Source organism: Arachis ipaensis, chromosome B10 (genome assembly GCF_059453495.1).
Source record: "Arachis ipaensis isolate K30076 ecotype BB chromosome B10, ASM5945349v1, whole genome shotgun sequence".
NCBI classification, from domain to species: Eukaryota; Viridiplantae; Streptophyta; class Magnoliopsida; order Fabales; family Fabaceae; genus Arachis; species Arachis ipaensis.
Genome location: NC_142435.1, coordinates 78,711,984 through 78,727,615, shown reverse-complemented (window position 1 = coordinate 78,727,615; position 15,632 = coordinate 78,711,984). Strand labels below are relative to the sequence as shown.

Below are 15,632 nucleotides of genomic sequence, written 5' to 3'. Positions count from 1 at the left end.
TTCTATAATAAAGGTATTGTAGTTATTTTTTATTAAAAAAAATAGTAATTTAGACCGGTTTAAGATTTAGTTTATCTATTTTTGACCAAATCAATTTGTATGATCTAATTTTAACGAAAATAACACGATTTAATAAATTATATATATTAAATTTTAATTACTATAAAACATCTTAAAAAAAAAGACATTTTTAACGTCTTTATCTAAATAACCTCCTAATCTAAAATATTTTTTATAATTACTATTTTACATCGTAACATATCCATCTGAATTTATATTGAAAAGAAAAACAATAAAAAATGACATTTATATTTTTACAAAATATTAAGGGACAATATTTTTGTTAGTACAAAAAAAAAGTTAATATTAATTTAAAAATATGATAAAAAATTAAAAAAAATTATCAATTATTTTTAAAAAAAAATTTGAAGACTAACCATTTTTAATTGAAATTGATTAATATTTTTTATTAATAGTCTAATATTTTTAATCTAATTGATTAATATTATATTTTTAGTAAATATTTTTAAATATTAATAATTAACGGTTAATTAAAAATAATAAATTATACCGATGTTGCAGTATTGCTTTATTATTAATATTGAAAATAAAAAATATATAAACTAAAATTTTACATATATAACATCTTTCGAAATAAAATACCGGTCATGTTTGAAAAGGCGGCTACCATGGACTAAATTATCACTCAGGTCAATGTTTTCCCACTCTCACTCTTACTCTTTCTTACCACAACCTCCCTCTCTCGGTCCGCTTTCTCTCTATATATATTAACCTCTTCACATTCCAACCGACATCCGCTTTTTTCTCTCACATCCACGTGGAAGTCGTGGTTCCGATGGCTGCTCCTCCTCCTACAGTGGCGGCGGAATTCAACTTCGAAAGCAACTGCTCCTCCCCTTACATAACCGCCCCTTCAAGCCCTCAACGCTTCGGCAACTTCTTCTTCAGCGCTCCCACAAGCCCCACCAGAATCTCCACCTTCATCAACAATAATATTCCTTCTTCTTCTTCTCTTATTCACGACCACCATCAACATGAACATGAATTTCAATTCGATTTCAGCGGCCACCTCCAACCACCTTCCCTCTCCGCTGACGAACTCTTCGATGGCGGAAAGATCCGCCCCTTTGAGCCACAATCCGGACTCATCGCTTCGAGTAGCAAACCGCTTTCTGGGCACCGCAAGAGCGAAAGCTTCGATCCTGCAACTGCCGCCATGGAAGACGAAGATCAAAAACCACCAACGCGAGGAAGAGAGAAGAGAGCTTTCTCTGGTAGAAAAGGAAGTAGATCACTATCTCCATTAAGAGTCTCAGACATCATCAACAACAATAACAGCAACGAAGAAAGAGCAGTTCCTTCTTCTTCATCATCATCATCATCAAGAAACAACACAAAAGCTTCATATGCATCGTTCTTATCTTCAATCTCATTCGCGAGAGGGTACCGAAAATGGAGGCTGAAGGATTTTCTTCTCTTCAGGAGCGCCTCGGAAGGAAGAGCCACCGATAAAGACCCTCTGAGAAGGAAGTACGAGGTTTTCTCCAAGAAAGCCTCCGCCGTGGACGATGACGTCAGAAACTCCAGTTTCCGGTCCAGCGACGGTTCGGTTTCGAAACGGAGAGGACCGGTTTCGGCCCACGAGATTCATTACACAGCAAACCGGGCCGCCTCTGAGGAGATGAAGAAGAGGACTCTCTTGCCTTATAAGACTGGCTTGTTAGGCTGCTTGGGCTTCAATCCAACTGGCATGCATGAAATTTCTAGAGGAATTGGATCTTTCACACGTTCCTAAATTGTTTCTTCAATCTTATTATTCAAATAACATTCTCTTTCTTTTTCTTTTCTTCCCTTTTTGCCCCCTTGTCATGCAATTTGGTCCTTGTGGTGGTTTAATTTTTGAGTAAACGTCTTTTCTTGTTTATGATTATTTGTCTGAAGATAAAACGTTCTTTTACCGGAGAGTAGATCCTCTCCAATGAAAAAAAAAAGAATGGTATGATTTGGGGGTTATAATCTATTTGAAATTTTCGAATTATAAAATAGGACTTTGTTGTTGGGGAAAATATTCAGAGACTAAAAAGGTCATTTATTTTTAAGTTTTTTAATTCTGAGTTCATGTTTTGTCTTTGCTATTTACAAGAGGCTTAAATTTGTATGCAAATAATTTCTCAGAAAAACGATCCTTGTAATTGTGGTACCCCCATTTCACACGGACAAGTGCGGTAGATTCCTTAATTACATAAATACATATATATATATATATATATATATATATATATATATATATATATATATATATATATATATATATACATACGTGTATTGCAAGCGAAGTATGCTGGAATCTTGTGACTAACAATTCGGTAGAAAATTTCATACAGTGTAGCTATGTATTCTTTCAAAATGGTCCATCATTCGCTCTTTAAAAGCTAAAGAAACTAAAAAATAAGTAATTTTTTATAAAAAATAAATAACTTTCTATAAAAATAAATATTTAAATTAATTAGATAATATTATTTAAATAAAAAAACTTATTAAAGACTCAATATTTAAAAGACAAGTAACATTTCTCAATTTCATATTTACAAGGGTTAAGTACTGTTTTGGTCCTAAAGTTGAGCGTAAAAATCGAAATCGTCCCTCATCTAATTTTCGATTTAGAATCGTCTTTAACGTTTTTTTCATATTAAAATCGTCTTTTTTAATAAATTTTTTTATGTTATTCCTAAACTACCCCTATTCCTATTTTAATAATAAAAGTTATAAAATAAAATAAAAACGTGTGTTGGGGGGAGAAGAAAACGCATGGGGGGGCGAGAAAAGGGTATACGAAGGGAAGGGGGAGGGGGAAGGGGGAGGGGGGAGGGGGACGGCGCCGGCGAAGCTTGGAGCTGCCGTCGCCGTCGCTGTCGCCGACAGAAAGGAGAGAAAGGGATACAGAGAAGCGGGGGGTGGGGAGAGAAAGAAAGGGGGGAGAAACAAGGAGGAGGGGGAGAGAAAGAGTCCTCGCCGCCGCCGCTCCTCGCCGACGCCGCTCCTCGCCCTCGTCGGCACCGCCTCGCCCTCGTCGTCGCCATCGAGGGCTAGCAGAGAGAGAAACGCAAGAGTCAGGGTCACCACCGAGAAGAAAAGGAGCTATGCTCCACGCCGCCGTCGCCACCGATCCACAGCCACCACCGCGAGGGCTCCGCCGCCATCGTCCCAGTGCCGTCGTTTGTGACCTTCGTCGCCATCGCTGTGAATGAAGTCCGCCGCTGGAACTGGTCAGAGGTTTCCATTACTCATTCTGATTCTGTCCTGTTTCGGGAATGTTGCTGCCGCCATTGGAATCACGAATCGGAAAGGAGAGGAGGCCGTTTTCTGTTGTCACTGTTGCTACCATGGAAACTGGTGCTGGAAATTACTAACGGAGCTGCTGTGTTTGATGATTTATGTTGTCACTGTTTCTACTTCTTGGTTTGGTGTTGTTGCTGTTGTTTGGTGTTCTTGTTCTTGATGTTGGTGTTGGTTGGTGTTGGTATTGGTTGGTGTTTGTTGGTGATGGTGTTGGTGGTGGTTGTGGCGGTGGTGTTGGTGTTGGTGGTGGTGGTGGTGGTGGAGGAGGTAATTGTGTTGGTAGTAGTGAGGGTATTTTTATCCAAAAAAATTAAAAGGATGATTTTAATACGAAAAAAAACGTTAAGGACGATTCTAAATCGAAAATTAGATGAGGGACGATTTCGATTTTCACGCTCAACTTTAGGGACCAAAACAGTACTTACCCCTATTTACAACTATTTCAATATTTTTTTAACAATATAACATTTTTCTATTCTTGTTTTACTGGGGCCGGGGTTACATGGAGAATTTTTTTTTCAAAATAAATAAAATAAATGTTTTATTTATCGAAATAAACTATTTGGAACGTTTTTATTGAAATGCGCCGCTTCTTTTATCTCGTTTATAGTATAATGAGATAAGGCATGATACGATGTGGCCGTATCACATTTATACACGTATTGTGTAAATTCCTTATATATGTGTAATCTTATTTTGTTTACACTATAAATGAGATAAGAGTGGAGAATGCCTATATATATACATCTCGTCTTGAGTAAGAGCTTTTGACTTCTATTTTTGGGCCTTTTCTCCCACTTTTACCTTTTTTTAATTATATTTCTGAATTATTTAAAAATATGATGCTTGTTGATAGTCACGATGGAGACATTAACAAACTGAATGTGATTTAGCACATTGCAGGGGTAACCGACTTTGAACTTGGTGTTGTTTTTCATTTTATACTTATATTAAAGCATAGATATATTGCCATACTTAAGGTACTTTTATAGAGGTAGCATGCAGTACATATTAGGCGAATGAATATATGATTAAGAGTGGTTTAAATATTAGAGTATGATGTTACGCATCCTTTAAAATGGATGTTAGTTAAATATTTATTTAAATTTGCTTTTCTTTAATCTAAGTTATTATTAAATATATATTTATTAATTTAATTATTAATTAAAGTTATTAACAATTTCTGATAAACTTAATTAAGTAGAAAAATATTTATGTTTGTATTTACTAAATATTTAAGTAAATGATTTTTTCTTAAATTTCTTGTTGCTTAAACGAAGTTATCAAGTTGATGGTATACTTGTTGGTTATTCAAGTAAATATTTTCACTTAATCTACCATATATATAAGAGATGCAAAATGAATTTTGTTATTCACTATTTAACTAAATAATTTTATTTAAATTAAATAAAATAGACGTTTATTAGTGTAGTTATTAGTTATCTTACGAAACATTTTTATTTGTATTATATTATACAGATATTTAAGTTAATTATTTTACTAAATATTTTCATTACTTAAGTAAAATTTTGATGTAAATAAATTTATAGTTTAAATGTTTGTAGTTTTTTGTTTAAATACTTTACTTATAAGTTAAATTGATTCTTGATTCGGTTTTTTATTGTTTATTAAAGGTCTCGTCTACTTCTTTCGAGGAGAGTGAGTCACAAACTTTCACCACCGGACTCAATTATCCCGTACCTGAGGGAGATTGTGTTCGGTAACATGTTGCCACTTAGAGATTTTGTGTTCGACAACTCCCTGATCACGGCATTTGTTGAGTGTTGGCACCCAGAGACCCACACCTTCCACCTACCGTGGAGTGAGAGCACGATCACCCTAACAGGACGTCGCATACCACCTCGTTGCGCGCTAATGGAGAGCCCGTGGGTGGTTGCTTTCGTGACTTTCACACATGGTACGGGACCAGGGCCTTGGAGTTAGTTGAGAAGCTACTCGGTGCCAGGCCTCCTGTAGTCTAGCAGCAGGGAGCGCAGAGGAAGGAGTCTTTCTCCCTGAAGCTGGCATGGCTTCGGGAGTGTGTCCGACAGATGCTGTCCGATACTGATGATTCAACCACCCTCCAACAGTATGCGAGGTGCTACTGTTGATTGATCAGGGGTTACCTGATGACTGATAAGTCCAATAATCATGTTCATCTCCGGTGGTTCCCACTATTGGATGACTTTCAGAGGTGCCGATCTCTGTCTTGGAAATTTGCGGTGCTACACCTTGCATTACTGCATCTCTACTTTTAAATCTGTGGCCAACCCTAAACTCCACACCACCGTCCAAGTTGTAATCGTCTTCACCGGTGTTGGAAAATAGATTATTCTCTTGCATCGTGTCCAGATCCAATGTACCGTAGTGATTGGGTACAAATGACAAGGCCATTGGGTGCAGGGCAGGTAGAAGATACCTATGTGATGCCTCAACCGGAGACTCTGGTACAAACTCCTCGTGATCATCATACTCAGGGAACCACTCTTGTTGCTATCCGCAACATACTCTTTGTCGGATTCCTCACTGTCGACGTCCATGACTTCTATTGGACTAGCAATATGAATCGGTGGTAGTGCGCGAGTTAGGTCATTTTGGACGAAGTTTGACGAGCCAGATCCACCGCCACCGACACGACGTTGCCAACCTCCGCAGAAAGCTCCATCACTTGCTCCGCGCGTGATTCTCCCATGGATGTCAAATATCAGGCGCACATGATCGTCGCTATGGAGCCAAAACAGACGAAACCGAAAAACTCCGTTTTCCATTGGTGCTAGCAACCTATACCCCACCCTTCCGATCTCTTTTCTTCCGCTACCACCGACACTATCCAATATCAAACTTTTCAATTCGGACAAAGAACTTATTTGGCCGGGTACTTAAGAGAATGATTCTCACACTCAAATATCACCACATTATCACTATTTCTCATACGGCAATTCGGATACACATTTACAACCAAGTATCCACTACTATATATTAGACATTTTGGCTTATTTTCGGAAGAAATAGGTAGAAAATAAGTAGTGAAATGTTTGTGGAGAATATAAAGGGTTGCACATCCTTTTATAGCTGTTAAAAATTTGTCTTTACGTATTTCGTTTACACTGTAAACGATATATATACTTTTTTTATTTGGCTTTATCTCGTTTATACTGTAAACGAGATAAGAGAAGTGACGCATTTTGGTAAAAACGCTCCAAATTATTTATTTTGATAAATAAAATATTTTATTTTCTAAAAAAAATCCGCTACATGGATCATCATAGTATTACTGTTTGGATCGTATATGGCAGAGTGTGGTGGTGAACTTTAGATTCCCATGGGGACTATATGTTCTGAATCATGAATATTATTGAGGTCTGTTTTTGAATCGCCAAGACGCTAATTACCCTCTGTTACTGTCGAAAATAAATTTGTTTGGTACTTTTTTACCCGTCGATGTTATTTTTTGTTACATAGTTGATTGGTTGTATTAATGTAGTGATTGACTGATGGTGATGGCAAAAATAATAATGACAGAGATATCAAAACTCGAATTCAAAATGGTAAATATAGTGGGTGTATTTGTAGCTGGTTATTAGTTAGAGTGACAGATCTAAAAAATTTTAACAGTGAAAGCAAAATATATCTATATCAATATATAATGGGGATACGGAAGTTTGATATCCAATTCTTTCTTCCTAGAGTTTAAAGCTGATTCACTTTCAATAAAAAAAACTATTAATACGTACTCAATTTAAATACCGATTCACTTTCAATAAAAAAAACTTCTGCGCCTTTAATTGTACTTTACCCAAGAGAGTTAAATATGTGTTTCACTTTCAATTGTGCTCTTATAATCGTTTTTCTTCTTTGCGTCTTGCTACCTTATATTCTGACAAATATAATTGAAAAATTCAACGAATCAGCAATCATATTATATCAACTAATATAATTCCTATTTCAAATCCATTGCCAAGTACAGGATTAACTACAATTAGACAAATGGTCAGAGCCACCCATCATCATCGTCATCATTTTATTTCAGGTAACATCAAACTTAACATGTATTATGATAATTTAATTTTTTTGGGCTATAAATTCAATTTTTGCTTAATATCTGTATTCTACTCTTTGAAAAATCTAGGATTGAAAGCGCATGATAATGGAGTTGGTCCAAACAGTGGCGGAACTTAAAACAAAATTGGGGGGGGGGGGGAGATAAAAAAAATTGTTAAAATGTTTTTGATATGGACCCATTTAAGATAAGCTTGTCTAATCTCATTTTTTGGTTTGGGTGATATTGCCAAATTTAAAGCCATTTTTCAAGATCTCGTTCCAAAAAGTTAAGGTTAAAGTCATCAGATGAAACTTTTTGAACTTTTGAAGGTTATATCTCACTTTCTTCGTGATTCATTAAAGTAGAAGAACTATCTACAGATGTTGATATTGTAAAAGTTATATGTTCTCCTTCTTAAATATTAGCCTTCCTCTTAAAAAATGTATCAATTCTTTGATTTTTCATTATTATTTTATATAAAAATTTGAATATATATCCTGTAAAATATGTAAAGAAGAAGTTAGAAGAACAAATATTAAAATTTATAATATTTATTGAATTTTTTTATCAATTTATACAAATACAATAATATTAATACTTATTGAATATTCTATTATTTTTTATCATATAAAAAATTAAATTAAATAAATAGTAAAATATAAAATAATATTAAATTAAATAAATAAAAAATATCTAATTTTTATATTTGAACTTAAAGATAGAGAGAGTGTTGTTTATTGAACTTATTAGATACTTTAAGTCGTAGTAAAATATTTTTGAACTATTTTTTATCTTTTGAAGAAGTACTACTAAATTTTTTTATAAAAAGTTTGGGGGGTCCAAATAACAGACGTCATAGTAACATAATTGGTTGGTATTCTATAACAAAATTAATTAAATTAATATATACTATTTATATATTTCTGATGCTTATTATTTAACTTAAAAAAAATTACATATAACAAAGCACTCCTTAATAAAAAATACAAAAAATTACTAGACTTTGGTGTCCATTTTTTTTTGACTTCGTATATTCTTACATAATCTATCTATTTCATAAAATAAATTTAGTGGACAAAATAATAAATTTTTTTAATATTCCATCTTTATCATATATATAAATAATTAAAAAATTAAAATAAACAATATATTCATAAAACTAATAATAACAAATAGAATAAAGAGAAAAAATATTAACATATCACTTATTTTTTGTCATGTGTATTTTTAAATTTGAGTGATTAAATATATTTTACAAAGTAATAACTATGAAATGAAAATAAATTTATTGCTCTAAATTATAAAAAGAAGTATTGAGTACTCTTTAACTAAAACTTTTATTATAAATTTATTACAAAAAATATATTTATGTTTCAAATTAATGTAGATGCTTGGGATAAAATATTAAAAATAAAAAAATATGCATTTATATTTTTATATAAAAAAATAAATGAAGTCATTTTATATACAAAAATACTACGTTATAAGATAATTACAAAAGGTTGTCAAACATAATAATTTTATTATCAAAATAATATTTATATATTGTGTTAAATTAATGTAACATAATGATTTTTAATATACTTTAATTTAATTTTTTTAGTTTTTATTTTAATTTATATTTTTATATTTTAAAATTTTGGTAATAATATATATTTTTTATAATTTTAAAATAAAACAAGAAAAAATCTGACTTAAATACAAACATAATAATAGAAGAAGAATACAAGAATATTGATATTTCATCTCATGTATTTTAAAATACATGACATAAATAAAAATTAATCCTTCTTACTATAAAATTATTGTCCATTTAAAAATTTAACAAATGCCAAAATTTAATCACGGTAAAATAGGTCATAATTTTATAAAAAATCTAAATACTATATTAAATATTACAAACAGTGATTGGATAAATAATTTTCAAATTCTAAAATTAAAAACATAGATAACGGTTTACATATTTATATGAGTTACTGAATCAATTTTTATTGAATAACTATCTTAAATATCAATTATAAAAAAATGCTACTATATCAGCCAATGATAATAATCATGAGACACGTAATATTATTTATTATTAAAAAATATATTAATTTAATAATATTAAATATGTAATAAATTTCTAATGTGAAATGTTAATATATAAACACAAGAAATAAAGATAAATTAGAGTATAATAAATAAATTATTTTAAAAAAATATTTCTGCAATCTTAACGGACAAAATACTCATCATATTGTTAATTTATCATAATAAATTAAAAAAATAAATTTAAAAATGTCACAAATTAATAGACGATATTTAAACTTTGAAAAAAATCAATAGAAAAAAAATATAATAGAAGCATATTATTTTTAAAATATACTCTGTTTCAGAATAAAATTAAACAAATTTAAAATAATTAAAATCACATTTATACGCGACATAAAAGTTAACTTTAATCATGATAATTAATTTTACTCTTATGAATTCAAATTATACTTATTATCTGTATTGCTCTTTAAATATATAGGTCTGGAATCACATTATAATAAAGTTGTTCAAGTAAAAGATGTGGTGTGATGTCCTAACTGGTTAATACCCTATATATTTAAAACATGTAATACCGCCGTTTTAAGTCATTTTGTCTATACATTAAATCTTAATATAGAAGATTAACAAAATTAATTAACTTAATTTACATTTTGATTTATTTTCTGAGAACTAATTTTTAATTCTTTTAAGATAATCTACAACATATTAAGTTTGTATTTTTTTTGGTATAAGTGTAGGTGGAGACACCACTGCTACTAATTCAATGCCTCAATCAATCTCTTATAATGGAACCAGTTACAAACAATGCTAAAAGCCATGCAAATATGAATAGTTAGTACTTACTTACTCTACTTATATTTTTAATATTTTATCTTCATCGCATAATATTCATTTAATTTTTTTTTGTATTGAATAATTAAAAAGGTTTGATATTATACACTACTATATAAAATGCCTAATGTCAAACAAAATTATGAATTCTATAATAAAAAAATAAAACAAATAATTAACAAATACTATAAATTTTAAATAGGGAATACATTCATAAGACTAATAATAACAATAACTTTATAATAAAATCTTGGTAACAACATATATCTTTTAAAATTAAATAGTAAAATTAGAAAAGATCTACCTTAAACACAAAACAACAACTATTGAAAAATAGTACAAAAACATGTCTTATTTTATCTCATGTATTTATTAATGTATTGTACAAATTATATGGATCTTTTTTATTATAGAATCTTTATCCAATTACAAATTTAATAGATAGTAAAATTTGGTCATGGCAAAATGTGTTCTAATTTCTTAAAAAATATCTAAATACTATATTAAATATTACAAGTCAATAGGTAACTAAATTAAAAATTCTCAAATTAAAAACATAGATAACATTGTATATATTTTTATGAGTTACCGGATAAATTTTCATTGAATAACTAATTTAAGTACAAACTAAAAAAATGCTACTACAAATATTATTTAATGTAATAACCGTAATACACATAACATCATTTAGTGCTGTAAAATAAATCTTAATTAAATTACAGTAACTAGATAATAAGCCCTTGATGATAAAAAAACTTATCAAATTAAAATTTAATAATGTATGGAATATAACATAAACACAAAAAAAACAAAATAAAGTACAATGAATAAACTAATTTTTAAAAATATTTTTGCAATTTTAGCGGACAAAATCCTCATCATATTGTTATTTTGTCATAATAAATTTAAAAAATTAAATTAAAAATATTATAAATTAATAGACGACATTCAAAACTTTTAAAGAAATACAATAGAAGCATTATCATTTTGAAAATACTTTTTGTATATTTTAGAATAGTTGAGAATAAAAAAGTTTACTCTATTGAATATTTCACCTCATATATTACCTAGAACTTTAAACTATGACCATTTTATATTACCTCTTTATTGTGTGGTTTTATAATTTAACATTTTAAAGTGTTTTATAGTAATTTTAATTTCAACAAAATATGATATAAATAAGATCACGTCAATATTAAAATAAAAAAGATACTTATCTAATAAATTTGAAAAGTAAATAATATATTAACAAAAAAATAAAATTAATTTCTTAAAAACAATAGAAAAGCGGCGGTTAGTGCCTGTTGAGCCGCTAGTTAAAATAAAAAAAGATACTTATCTAATAAATTTAAAAAGTAAATAACATATTAACAAAAAGAATAAAATTAATTTCTTAAAAATAATAGAAAAACGGCTGAACAGGCACGTTAGTGACTGTTGAGCCGCTAGTATAACATAATAATTTGGGTTTAACTAACATGTATCTTAAAGACACATGACAAATTTATTATTAGTAGAAAGTTTAAAATTTTTTTATTTAATAACTATAAAATAAATATATTAAAAACTTAAATTTTTTGTATTTCTAATAAAATATTTTTAGTTTATAATTAATATGTGTCTTTAGGACACAAAAATAAATAAATTCTAATAATTTTTATAATAAAAATATTATATGTACATAAAAATTAGCTATCAAATTATTCATTAACTATTATGTATTTGTATATAAATATATTTATTGTTTAATTCATTTTCAATATGTATTTTGTATTTTAATATATATTCTATATGGGTAGTTACTTTTTATGTTTATAGCATAATTATTGTTATAATTATATTTTGTTATTGTAAAATATGTAGTCTTCAAAATATATAATTTACAAATTAAAATATTAAAATAATAATTTAAATAATAATATATAATTTAAAATTCTATTTTTTAGGTTTCATATTTTTAAAAAAATTGAGTAATCTTTTTTTAACAATAAAATTGAAATGTCTCTCTTTCTATATATATCACTAAATTAAACAGTTATTTAAAAATTTACTTTTTATACAATCAAAAGCCAACTCACAGTAATATTCATAGTTAAAAAATTCTTTTAATTAATAAAGTTACTACAGAAAAAACTAAAACTAATTTTAAAAAAAGATAATAATATCTTTTGAGTTCATTTTTAAGAAAGAATAGCAATCTTATTTAAATTAAAAATTGATCATTCTAATAAATATCTAATATGAAATTCTTAAATTGACTATTAAATACTAAAAGTTGAGTAAAAGAATATCATAGGATCAAATTCAATAATTTAATAAAAACAAATAAATATTATTATTATATACTACTCAAAAAAATTTTAAATTGTAATAAAAACACTTATTCCCACTACAATGTTCATAAATTCGTCTTTGATTAAGTATACGAATATAATCAAGAAATGGAATCATAACTTTTAGCTTGATTAAAGTGCTCCTTATTCCCGAAATATTTTTTAGGATAAAAATTTATATATAATTATTTTTTTATGAAATTGATAATTAAAAATTATTGAATAATTTAATATATTTGACTAAATTTTATTTAATAATTTTTAACTATTAACTTTATTTATTAACTTTAGATAAATATAATTGCACATGAATTTTTATTATATTCGAGACAAAAAAAATCCCGAACATCTCGTCATTTTTATCTGATCTACTTCCATATATAATAAACATAATTTTCAACTCAAAATATAAACACTTTTTAATCCTAATTCTTACCTCTTGAAATTTCATTGACTTTATAGGCGGAATCCGTATAAATATCCACCACCACCACCCCACCGTCCCTTGAACACGGTTCACCAGACTAGAAGTCCATAGTGTTTTATTCAAAGAGTCTATCTAACTAATAAGTAATAATCCAAGTAACCTCTCCCAAAACAAGTCTATGATCTTGTGTATAATCATTAGTCATTAGGGTAGGGAAGAATGTTAGTGACATAATTGCATAGTGTAAAATTTGTGGTTGAATTGGGCCTTCCCGATGAAATTAAACAACAGGCCAGGTACAAAGGAAAAATCATTAGAAAGCCTAATTCATCAAAATAATTATCCTGTGTCTAAAAAAAAAAAAAATAATTATCCTCTTAATATTTTAAATGAATAATAATTTAAATATATATATTATTATTTTAAAATATAAAAAAGATAAAAAATATAAAAAAATATTTAAAAATTAGAAAAAAAATTAGAAAAATGAGTTAGGACTCCTAATCATTTTTCAAGTATAAAAATATGGGAGACAATAATATAAATTTATTTTATTTAACTTAACATCTATAATTTTATATATCTAAATCTATAATTATACATTTATTACATCTAATATTATTCATTTACTACAACAATAATTAATGAATACAAAATAAAATAATATTAGAATATTTTAACTGATTTTTATTGTTTTCTAAATATTTTTGTAAAAATAAAATAGCTATTTATGTCAAGATATTTTTATGTAAAGATAATGACTAAAAAGCATTAAATAGTTTAGCATATTTATTTAAAGGATTTAACTAACATGCACCCTAAGGGCCCATGATGAATTTATTATTAGTAAAAAAATTTAAATATTTTTATTTAATAAATACATTAAAAATATAAATTTTTTATATTTTTAATAATTTTTTTAATTTATAAATTTAATATGTGCTCTTAGGATTCAAGATAAATAAATTATTATCTAAATTATTTAATATAATATATATTTATATCTTAATTATTTATTTTATAAAAATATCTTTATGTCTAAAAAACAAATACATAAATAAATTAAAATAAAGGTATTAACTACTAAATCTAGTGTTATTATTTGTCCATCACCAAATAGTTAGTGCAATGATTACAAGTTAACAAGAAGCTGGTTAAGTGAAAATTAGAATTCTGTAAAGCCAAAGCATGTGCTGATGGTGCCCTGTCTCCGAATATTCCACCGTTCTAAACTTCTAATCCTTCCCCACACAACGGAGAAAAAAAAAAAATAATAATAATAGAGGGAAGTGACAGATTTTAATTTGAGATTTCATATCATAAGAAATGAAAAGGTACATGGGCGAATATTTTTTAACTTATAAGGGTGAAAAGCAAAAGATGATACTACATTGTCACGTTGGCAGTTGCCACTTGCCACAAACTGTAGAAAGTATAGGGAGATTATTAATCCATTGTAATCTTGAAAATAAATTTAAAAACTTAAGTTGATGATTGTTGTTATCTCCAAATTTCATTATCTTTGAAGATAATTGGGTGGTTTTCACACACTGATTTCATTTTTTTATAATTAAGTAGAGTAGTTTATGTGCTGCTATTGAATGCTCCTAACTAGTAGTTTTTGATAATGAAAAGTTTAGATTATATATTTGACCCTTAAAAGCAAGAAATAAAAGCAAGAAATAAACGCAAAAGGTTTCTGACCGAATATTTGAACTCACCAGGCTGTTGTAGCCTTTATTTGCCATAAAAGAGAAAATATTTGTCATAAGATACATGACCGAATTATTCATGATCTATATAATAGAATTAACTCAATTAAGTATTAATTTCACCAAAAGTTCATTCGATCAAAAATAATAAAAAATAAATATGTACTGTGTTATTATGTGAAAAAACAAGTTAACTTGGTAGAAAACAAAACAATTATTAACTACCTTAATCAATCTTAACAATAGTGGCTTGAGAGAGATGTGGTCCTTAATATACATGATCTTGCCTGGGAAATAGGTCGGCTTCAACTCCTCGAGGTTAGCCGAGCTATGTGCTGCGAGGTTGGGCGTCCGCTCCTCAGAGTCCGAGCTCTTTATGTTTGTTGTAGATGTGAAGGTACGAGCAATACAAAGGGAGTAGGTTGTACCTGCAAAGGCACTCCAATGCTTAAGTCAGTTATGGTGTTAAGTTCAGGAGAAAGATATCAAAAAAGACATTTTACCTTCCTTTTATAGAAATATGTTCGTTCGTTACATTGTAGGTGATAAAATCGGTTACGAAACCGATTTTATCTTTCCGTTTGGGACGTCGGTTATGGTAATATTAACGCCACCGAGTTATAGCTCATAAGGGCCGAGCAATAACGGCAAAATGGCGAGTTATGGTGATGGTCAGTAACGGTTATGGGGCCGAGTTATAGCTCGTATTAATGGTGACCATATCACAGCCCCCAAGCTTAGCCTGAGGAAAGTTTTTTAATGAAGCAGGTTGAGCTTTTGTAATGAGTTATAACTCGGTTAAGTGGGTTACTGAGTGAGCCCCCAGTTCAACGTACTTCATTAAAGTAACTTCCCGTTTGCGCCACGTGGAAAATTGTGCGTGTTTTTTG

General features: G+C 28.7%; 1 protein-coding gene across 1 annotated transcript; it reads left to right on the top strand.

Moving 5' to 3' along the window:
* Positions 1-635: 635 nt before the first annotated feature.
* Positions 636-1,867, top strand: LOC107624431 (calmodulin-binding protein (DUF1645)). Its single transcript, XM_016326920.3, has one exon. The coding sequence runs from the start codon at positions 857-859 to the stop codon at positions 1,814-1,816; it is 960 nt and encodes a 319-aa protein (XP_016182406.1). The 5' UTR covers positions 636-856; the 3' UTR covers positions 1,817-1,867.
* Positions 1,868-15,632: the final 13,765 nt, after the last annotated feature.

Bases quoted from the DNA above. Each gene is read 5' to 3' on its own strand.
- LOC107624431 (XM_016326920.3), top strand. From the start codon at position 857: ATGGCTGCTCCTCCTCCTACAGTGGCGGCGGAATTCAACTTCGAAAGC.